Source organism: Martes martes, assembly GCF_963455335.1.
Source record: "Martes martes genome assembly, chromosome: 1".
NCBI lineage: Eukaryota > Metazoa > Chordata > Mammalia > Carnivora > Mustelidae > Martes > Martes martes.
In genome coordinates this window covers 27,098,839-27,108,891 of record NC_137888.1, presented here as the reverse complement: position 1 = coordinate 27,108,891, position 10,053 = coordinate 27,098,839, and the positions used below count along the sequence as shown (strand labels likewise).

The 10,053-nt window shown below is 37.3% G+C and overlaps 1 protein-coding gene across 2 annotated transcripts in view; it reads left to right on the top strand.

Moving 5' to 3' along the window:
- The first annotated feature begins 692 nt into the window (after window positions 1–692).
- USP25 (ubiquitin specific peptidase 25) overlaps window positions 693–10,053 on the top strand; it is a 129,131-nt gene continuing 119,770 nt past the window's right edge. For both annotated transcript variants that reach the window (XM_080796427.1, XM_080796426.1), the window contains exon 1: window positions 693–1,231. In XM_080796427.1, coding sequence (XP_080652553.1) covers window positions 1,187–1,231 — 45 coding nt within the window. In that variant the 5' untranslated portion in view covers window positions 693–1,186. The remainder of the gene's footprint in view (window positions 1,232–10,053) is intronic.

The window sequence follows — 10,053 nt, the reverse complement described above, 5'->3', positions numbered from 1 at the left end:
CAACTGGTACATTAGAATTACGTACCATCTGGGCAGTGATACTTTTGTTACGTTGTCTGTTGTATTCACATTTCATTTTTATCAAACCTTCGGGAAATAAACCTTATTTCTCCAGAGCCTCGCAGCTACGGGCACATGTTTGCTTGAATGAAGTAGACGGAGAATGTCAATATTCATTTATGTAATGATTAGTTAAGGAGAAAAGTACATTCCGGCATAAGACTTCTGACAGCCCTTTGCTTAAATCATACTTGACTTCTCCCTTCGAGCAAGTTAACTGCTTGTGAAATTCCTAGAAAGGCGAGGGGAGAGGACCGGAGACATAGAAAGGAGCCGGGGTTCGGGACCCAGCACGGTTTTGGGACGTTACTAGACTCAAGGGGAAAGGTTATGTCTTGGAGGAGTTCGGAAAGCTGGCGATCCGACAAGTCCTGGGCACAGAGAGAACACTGCCCTTCGGCCTCCCCTTGGAGCTTCGTAGAACCAAGGGCAGGCTACGCGCAACCTGCCGCAAGGGCGGCTCCTAGGCAAAGCTCGCGGGGCGCGCCCTCGCCCCACCCCGGGAACGCCGGGCCCGCGCAGGGCGGGGCGGGGCCGGGGGTTGGGGGCGGGGCTCCAAGGCGGCCCGGCCCGGCCCCGCCCCGCCCCGTCGCCCCGCGGGTCACAATATAGGGTTAGGGCAGCCGGCGGGCGGGGCTCAGCGGGGGAGGAGCTGCGGGGCGGGGGAGGTGACGGCGGTTGGGGGAGGGGAGGGGAGGAGGAGTCGGGGAGGGAGGAGAACAGCGCCATTCCGGCCCGCTGCTCCCTCTCCCTTCCCCGCAGTGGCCCGCGAGCCGCCAGCGAAGGAGCGCGCGCGCGTGACGCGGCCCGGCTGGCTCGCGCCCTCCCGCGCCCCAGCGTCCGCCGCCCGCTCATGGCCCCGGCTGCGGCGGACAAGCCGCTCTGAGGCGGGCCGCGTGAAGTCGTGGGGCCGCCGTCGTGGCCCTCGCTGTCCGCACCTCGCCGCCAGCCAGCGGTGCCCGCGCACGCCGGCCGCCATCGCCTTCGCGCCTGGCTGGCGGGGGCGCTGTACTCCCCGGCGGTCCGCGCCGCTCCCTGGAGCTTGGCGGAGCGCGGCTGCCAGGGCCGGCGGAGGCGCGAGGAGCCGCACACCGCCGCCTGTGTCGCTGCCGGCGCCGCGGGGGCCATGACCGTGGAGCAGAACGTGCTGCAGCAGAGCGCGGCGCAGAAGGTGAGGCGAGCCCGGGAGCCGGCGCGGCCCGGCCCCGCTCCTCCTTCCGACGTGCTGTTCTGACCCTCCTCGGCCGGGTGCTCCCGGGCCTTTCCCTCTCTGCCACTCGGGCCTCGGCTGACCGGGGCTTGCTCCCCCGCCGTCCGCCGCCCCTGCGCGCCGCCTTTGGGGGCGTCGCGCCCAGTACGAGGCTGCGTGTAGGGAGTGGGGTCTAGTTAGTGGGTTTCAGTCCACTTCCTTGTCGATTGTTTACCTGTAGCAGAAGGTGCGGGCTCTGTATTGGGAGCGACCCTCGCATTCCTACACTCCTCTATAGGGCTTCGGAATTAAACTTTATTCACTTCCCCCCCACCCCCTTTTTAAAAAAAGAATAGCCAGTTGTCATCCTTTCTGCACACAATTTGTGTTTCGAAGGTGGGAGCATGGCAGGCCTGCTATTTTGCAAGAGGGGTCTCCATGAGAATCCTGCCTGGTGGGGCAGGTTCATTTACCAGATGGACTCTGTAGAAGTAGAGAACTTGGCTTGTTCTTTTCCCTTTTTCGGTTTCCTTTTCCTTCTCTCTGAGTATAGAAACCGATCCTAAGAAAGAAAACCTTTCTGGCCATGTTTATTCCAGGAATCTTTTGTCCCCTAAGTTTGACCTTATTCACATTCTTCACCCTTTACTCTTGCCTCAGTCACGTATTCAAATGGTCACTCAGTTAAGTAAAATAAAAAAAAAAATAAATCTATGTGAAGCTTCAGGTCTTTTATATTGAATCGTGAGAGGTGTTTCTTTTATTTGAGATTTTGTTTTCAGAATCTCAAGTGCACTATCATGGCTTGCACCATATCCTGAAGAGTTGTTGGCTCTGACTTTTTTTTTTTTTTTTGGTCATTTTGTGAAAAGCATTTTGAGCAAAAGGAAAACATTGTTTTAGTCCCGTTGGAATTTGGGGGGTAACTAGGGTTTACTGTGAGCAGCTATCAAAGCTGTGTTTGGCTTATCTGGCTGAGTAATGAATGCCCCACCCTGTTGTAGTTTTGGCGTGGTTTGTATCCTCCTACCTGTGCTTGATTTCAGTATAAGGCCTGCTGTCCTAAAGTGGACTATCTATATACACTCACTGTCCGCTAAGTTTTTGCTTTGAGATTATTTTTAGAATTCTGATAGTGCTTGAGGTAATTGAAGATGCTCAAGAATTTTGGAAAGCAAGGATAGTGTATTGTTATTTTAGGCACTTTGGGAAAGTTGTCTTTGGAACTCTTGTGTAAGTTAACTGTTACTGGTAAATTCAAAAAATTGTTGCAGACTGCAACTTATTTACAGTGCAATAATTCTCGATTTAATAGTGGGTGTTTAGAACAATTTATCTCCTAATCCTCCTATTCTGTTTTGAATACCTTCAACTTTAGTTTTTGATGTTAAGTATGTGTTAAAGTGTTAATAATACTTGGAGCAGGATCTTGTGTTCATAGGTATGCTAAGCAGTACTTAATAGGTTTGGTATCATTTTTGTTTATAGTTCTCTTGAGTGTTGAATATTAAAGCCTGATTGAAAGTGAGAAATGTGGCTCCTGTTTTTCACATCTTTTAAGTTTGAACAATGGCAAGAAGTTTGTACGTTGTCGTTATTTTATTTTATTTTTTTTAGTTGATTTTGACCAAAGTACTTCTTTAGCATTGAATCAGATAATGAGGATCTGCCTGCTTCAGAGGTTTATGCATAAAATTGTAGGGTCTATAATCAAATTACTGAAAATGATCTTGGCCATCAAAACCAGTTTCCTAGTTTTATGAGCCCCCTCCTTACACAAAGGGAATAGTTGTTAATCCAGAGTAATACCATTATGATGCTATTGTTAGTGTGTGTGTCAGATCATTTTAGAGATATTGGGAAATTTTTTTAGAGCAATATTATGCATTTATTTTTATACTTCCATAATGGTATTTATGGGTTTTTTGAAAAGAAACAATGTGTGTGTTTGCTTTTTGCATTAATATACTATTACTTTGTTACTCATATTCAAACTATTTAAAAATATTTAATGGGTTTACGTACTTTAAACCATCCACTACAAATAAATTGATAGATTTAAATTCACCAAATTAGTAACTAAGTAGGGGACTACAAGCTAGTAACTAGGAAGTGACCTTCATACTTTAGAAGAAACAAAAGTGAAACTCTTTGTTTTCCCTTAGAAACTTTATGAATTATCAGGAAAACAAAAAGTGTCTGGTGATATTGCATAACCAAAATTTTAGCCTATTTTCTGCTCTCCTTAAATTACGTATGTGAATGCACATGCATATTCGTTTTATGTATGTAGTTCTATTCTGGTGGTTGGAACAGTTTTTAATATTTTCAAGATTCTTTTTTTTTCTTCCAGAAGGATGATTAGTTATATATATATGTATATAGATATACATATATATAAATATTTAAAGTAGCACAACACAAAGCTTTCATAAGTCTTTTGTTCCCTGCAAAATAGCTTGTCACAGTATAAGGCAAGAGGCTGGCTGTCTTTTCCTCTGATGTGTTCTTCGCTTGATTGCTGGAGTTTGACCATGGTAGGAAGTTAAAAGATGTAGTAAAACTGCAGAAAGCTGCTTTTCTGAGGTTTAAGTGATATAGATTATGTAGAGTTGGTTAAATCTTATTCATAATTTTGGTCTTGAACAGGTATCTTCAATATTTGTGCTTGATATTTTACCTAAGTGTACCATTCTTAGATCTCAAAACTTTGATATATATACATAGCTTCAGGTCCCAAATGAGGATTCCTTAGGGCAGTGATAGAAGGCTTCCTCCCAGGGACCAAATTGATTTATATAGGGAAGTGAGTTGGGTACTGTGTGCATTAAATTCATCCTTTTGATTTGAATAAAATATAAGATTCATAAAGGCAGCTATTTTGCCTATTTTGTTTCACCCTAGAGCTTGGAATGGTTTCTTTCTTTTTTAAGAATGGTTTCTTGCACATAGTAGGTTTCAGTAAATATTTGGTGAGTGAAATAATGAGTGTATGTTTTCTAAAAGGAATGTAAGTGCAGTAATTGTTTTAGTTTCCAAACTGAATCTCAAGATTAAATTATTGAGAAACTTTGGACTACTGTTAGAATATAGGCTGTGTAGTGAAAAGACCGTAGGGTGTGGATTGGGTCTAAATCACCTTTCTGTGACCTTGGACAAGTCATTAATTGCCTCTGAATCTTCCCTTAAAGCCTTAAAATTAGTATGATTAAGCGTGAGCAATTCTTTTAGATCTGAGTGTTTAGTGGAGCTAACCATGCATTCATTTCTGGACAGGGAGGACAAAAAAGGAATACTAGAGGATGAGGCAGAAGGAATTTTATCAATCAGTGGTCAACTTTCACTTAATTATGGTGGGGGGGGTCAAGTGGCAAGGATGTCACAGATCAGCCAATTTAAGAGTTAAAGCAAAACTTGGAAAACAATACAAGCTGGATCCAAGGTAAATTTTTTAGTTAAATTATGTAGTATTTTCTAATTTAGGTATCATTTAAAGTTGTAAAAATACAGTATAGCATTTCAAAGGACAGTGAAAGTTATGTAAATCACTGTAAACATTACTTAAAAGGGATATTCTTTGGTACTAAATAGTGATTATGTTATTATTAGCATAAGACTTGGTATGGGCAAGAGACGGGGTTCCAGCTCCAGCTGCTCATTCCCTTGTTCCTTCTCTTGCTCACCTAATTTTGGTTTGTATACTAACATTGTATCCAGCTGCCTTAATGAAGTCTCACCAGTTTTAATAAATATTCTGTTGATTTTCTTTAATATTCTATATATATAGTTCTATATTCTATATTCTATATATATTCTATATATATAGCTCAGGTCATTTGCGAGTAGTTATCACTCTGACTTATTCCTTGTTAATAGTCATACTTCTTTTTTCATTTTTTTATTGCTTTCCCTAAGATTATAGAATACTGCTAGGATTAGTGTTAGTTTCTGTTATGTATTCTTTCATTTTGATATGGAGATTTCCTTATAATCTTAATGTTTTGAAATCAGATTTAGATGTTAATTTGTTATCAAATGCCTTTTTCTTTTTCCTTTTTTCAGTGACCAGTGTGATAATTTGTGTGTCAAAAATAGACACAAAATTTGTTATAGGTAACATATATGGAATATGTTATATATACCTATGTTAAAGAATTGTGCTTAGATTCTTTGAAACTTTTTATTCATTTAATCTTCCCAAACACATTATTATTAGGTGAGCACTGTTTTTTTTCCCCCTTCCCCCTAGACGTTGTGGTTGAGGAAACAGTATTAGAGAAGAACTAAAGGAACATTTCATTGATAGTATGTGTTGGGGGTGGAATTTAAACTCAGGGTTATGAGACTCACAGGCTCTTAACCATTACGCTATGCTATATTGCTTTCTGGTAAAATCTCATGTAGTCATGATGCCTCCAAAATCAGTATACTAAATTTTAATCTGGAATTTAGTATCTGTATTCTTAAATTGGTTATGGAGTTTGCTTTTGTACATATGGGCTATCAAGGTGAGGTTAGCTCATAAAATCATTAGAAAGCTTTTTAGGTTTTCCTTTGTTTTTGGAATTGTTTAGTGCAGGATTAGGTTAAATTATTAAAAATTGGTGGTATTTAGACATGTTTAATCATCTAACCTCAGTACTTACTACTGCGAAGATTTGGTGAATATGACTATAGTAGGCTGACCATGTATCTAGAGCAAGTTTTAGACAAGCTTTCCACATTTTGACAATTAATCTTTTAGGTTTTCTACCTCTTCCAGAGTCAATTTTAAAAATGCTTATAGATTTAGATTTGATTTCATTTAGATGTATATGTATGTAAGTGTGTATATATATCTGTATATCTATATTTATCTGGTGTTTTCTCTTAAATCTATGTAGATAGATTCTGTTATTATTCCTGATTGTTTTGTTTTGTTCTCAGTAATGTTTGCCAGGTTGTTGATCTATTTTTCCGGTATTTCCCCAATCCAATTCTTTGTTTCCTTTATAATTTCTGTGTATCTTTGAATTTATTAATTTTTACTTTTGTATTTAGTATTTCTACCTTTCTGCTTTTTTGGGGGGTAGTTATTGTTGCTCTTTTTATATTTATATTTATATATTTTTAATTCAACATTTAGTGAGTTTCCAGTCATATATTAATAACAAGCATTTTGGGCCGTGGGTTTTCATCTGATTTTGTTTGGGATTTGACTTCATTTTTCTTTAAACGTTTAAAAGATTTTTTCTTTTCTGGTATACTTCCTAAGATGTTGCATTTTTTAAATTCTTGATTTATAGTTTCAATGTACTGTTTAGAAAACATGATTTCTGACAGTTTTAGAAATTAAGATTTTCTTATGACTATGTGAGGTTTTAATGAGCATACGAAAAGGATGTGTATTTGAAAGTTAGAGTTCTGTATTTATATATTAAATAAACACAGTGTGATTTGAATATTTCATGGCTTTTTTTCTTGTGTCAAATTCTGAGAGATGTTGATGAAATTTAACGTAGTCTCATCAAATTCTTCTTATTTCTAATGGATCTAATCTAAACTTGTGTGCTTTTGTTAGTCTTTTAGTAGAATTTCATCATTTATGTATATGATGGTAACTGATAAAAATATTCTTTTGTCATCTGAGTTTCCATTTATTAGTTTTGTTTTTGCCCACTCAGTTTTAATGGGTTGATGAAGTTTTCATGTATCACCTCCCCCACCTTTGCCTCTTTGTATCTTATATGATTAACAAATCTTTCTCCTTTCTACTCTTATTTATAAACAAATATATATCTAAACATTTTTCTGATTGTGTCAGAATGAACAGTTTTCTCTCTTTCCATCTGTCCCCAATAAGAAAGACTTTTTAGCATATTTTTATTTACAACATTCCTGATTTTATTGGGTTAATATGGAATTGTATTCTAAATGATGGCATTTTAAATTTCTTAAGATGCACCTTACATCCAAAATATTACTTGTGTTATAAACACATTAGTAGCCAATTATTTTTTTAAATTAGGTATTTAATTTTAACTATATGTTTTTCTGGCAGATTTAATACTGTTTGATGTTATTCTACTTCTTTTTTGTAGATAAGTTAACTCTTTGTGTAAGCTTGTAAGATATCCTCTTTGGTTTTAGAATCCAGAAACTCTGTGTGTGTGTGTGTGTGTGTGTGTGTGTGTATGTTCTTAACAGATCTGCCTAGGATTTTTGGTCTGAAAACTTTCATGTTCTTCTCAGGAAAAAGCTGTGTATTTTAAAATTATTGTTTCTACTCTTTTCCTTCTCCCATGCCCTCCTTCCGTAATGACATTATTTAAATATTAGATACCATTCATCTCTCTTACTTGCTACAAATTTTATTTTGTAATTTCTTTTTCTCCTTTTTTTGTCCTGTATGTTGAGGTAAAGTTTTAGTTTGCTTGTACAAATTATTATTTTTGTACTGCTGGTTGTGAATGTACTACTTCCATAGGTAGTCATATACTTTTTTTTTTTTTTTTAAGATTGTATTGATTTATTTGACAGAGAGAGATCACAAGTGGGCAGAGAGGCAGGCAGAGAGGGGGAGAAGCAGGCTTCCTGCTGAGCAGAGAGCCTGATACTGGGCTAGACCCCAGGACCCTGAGACCATGACCTGAGCCTAAGGCAGAGGCTTAACCCACTGAGCGTCCCAGGTGCCTGGTCATTTTTTGAGGGCTTGTTTTAATAATCTGCATTTTAGTTGTGAAATAAGCAGAGTTGAATTAATCATAAATATTGATTTATGATTAGTTTTCTATGCAGATGTTTCATTTATTTATGAAATTATTAAGTTTTAATAATACTCATGAATTTTACTTTTTAATAACAAACATATAAATCCTACTTAAAACAAAAGCTGTAACTTTGAAAGTAACCTATATCTAACCAAATAATCTCATTTTCATTTCCATCCCTCTATTTTGATTTGTGATTGTAATCGTCTTGAATCCTATGTTTATCTTCCCTTTAATTTCCTTTTTATTGCAGCTCTATGAATTCTCGTATATTTTTAATTTTCGTTGTTTGACTTTCGAAATTTTTTTCTACCTTGATAGCTAAAAGATATTCATGTATCTCTTCTGAGAGTTTTAAAGTTATGTTTGGAACTTTTAAACCTTATTCCATCTTCATTTGCTTTTTATAACAGGTATGAAGTGGGAATCCAATTTAATTTTCATTATATATGATTTTTTGTTTTGTTGTTTTTAATTTTACCTCATTGAAAAGTTAATGCTCTCCCCTACTAACTGACAAGCCATTTTTATCATATACAAAAGCTTTATATGGTGCTTTTTTTCCCCTTGAGTTGTCTCTTGTTTCATCCTTCATTTGTGAATACTGTCCTGTCTTCATTGCTATAGCTTCATAATAATCTCTAGTACTAGGAAAAGTAGGTTTGCTTTTCTTCTTCCAAAGTGTCGTTACACTTTGTTTTCCTTAGAAATGGATAGAATAATCTTACCAATCTTAGAATAATCTTACCAAGTCCTCTGAAAAACCCTTGTTTGAGTTTTTATTAACTCAAGTGATTGTATAGACCAGTTTGGGATCATTAACATATTTATGGTATTGAGTCTTTCTATCCATGAACAGAGTATACTTCTTTTATTTGTGTCTTCTTTAATATCTCTTCATTTTATAATCTTAACTGTAGAATTTTTGTACATCATTTCTTCTAGATGGTAATTTTTGATAATAATTATATGGTGCTTTAAAATATTTGTTTATTTGTTACTGATGTGTACACATGCAACTGGCTTTTGTATGTTGATCTTATATCTAGCCATCTTGCTGAACTTTTCTATTTTAATACTTTTCCAGAGGTGATTTTGGATTTTCTGTGTAAAAGATTATATCATGAATAAATCATGACAGTTTTATTTATTTCTAATTTTTATGTCTGTAATTTTATTTTTTTCTTATTGTACTAGGTAAGATGCCTAATAAAAGTTGATTAGAAGTAATGATAATGGATATTATCTTATTACTGATTTTAAAGGACAGTTCCCTACTTTGGTACCTAATGGGTTTTTAAAGTATTTACATGTGTTAGTTGTATGAGCTTACATGTTAAAAAAAGGGTTCTGTTTCTAAAGAACTGAAGAATATTGTAAAATTTTAAGTTTTGATGTGCATGCATGTTTTTTCCTCATGACTCATGAAAGTTACACTCCAGGCGCCCAGAGTAGGTGGGGAGATGGTTTGTCAGTTACTTTTCTGTCATCCTACCTCCTATAAAATCAGACATGGTGAGTATGGTATCATAGCTTACAATAATCATTAATGTATATAATATATGAAAGACCAAATTTGGCTTGTAAAAGCCATTTTGGAATGTCAGTATGCAATGTGGCTAAGTAGATGAAGTGAAAGTTGAACTTACAAAATGACCACTTGTGTTTATTTTGGCAAACTTGTCCTAATTTTCAAGAATATTCTCCTTGTCGGGATATCTTATTTTATACACATGATGGGTAATTTTTGAAAGTTTTCTCCTTTTCTTCCTTCGGTTAACTGTTTAGCATAATCTGTGCTTTTTAAAAATTACCTGTTCTTAATATTTAAAAGTGTCAAGTAATATTTTCCTTGTCTTTTTAGCCTTTTGGTATAGGTTTAGATCAGAGTTTCTTACAGTGTGGTTTGTAGACTATTCATTTCCTGTGGAGCTTGCTAAAACTGTAGAATTCTGTGCCTCACCCCGTACTTACTGTTTCAAGCCCAAGAGTTGGACTAGGGCATTCTTAATGGGAATCCCAAATGATTCCTCTGTACTTAAAGTTTGAGGACCA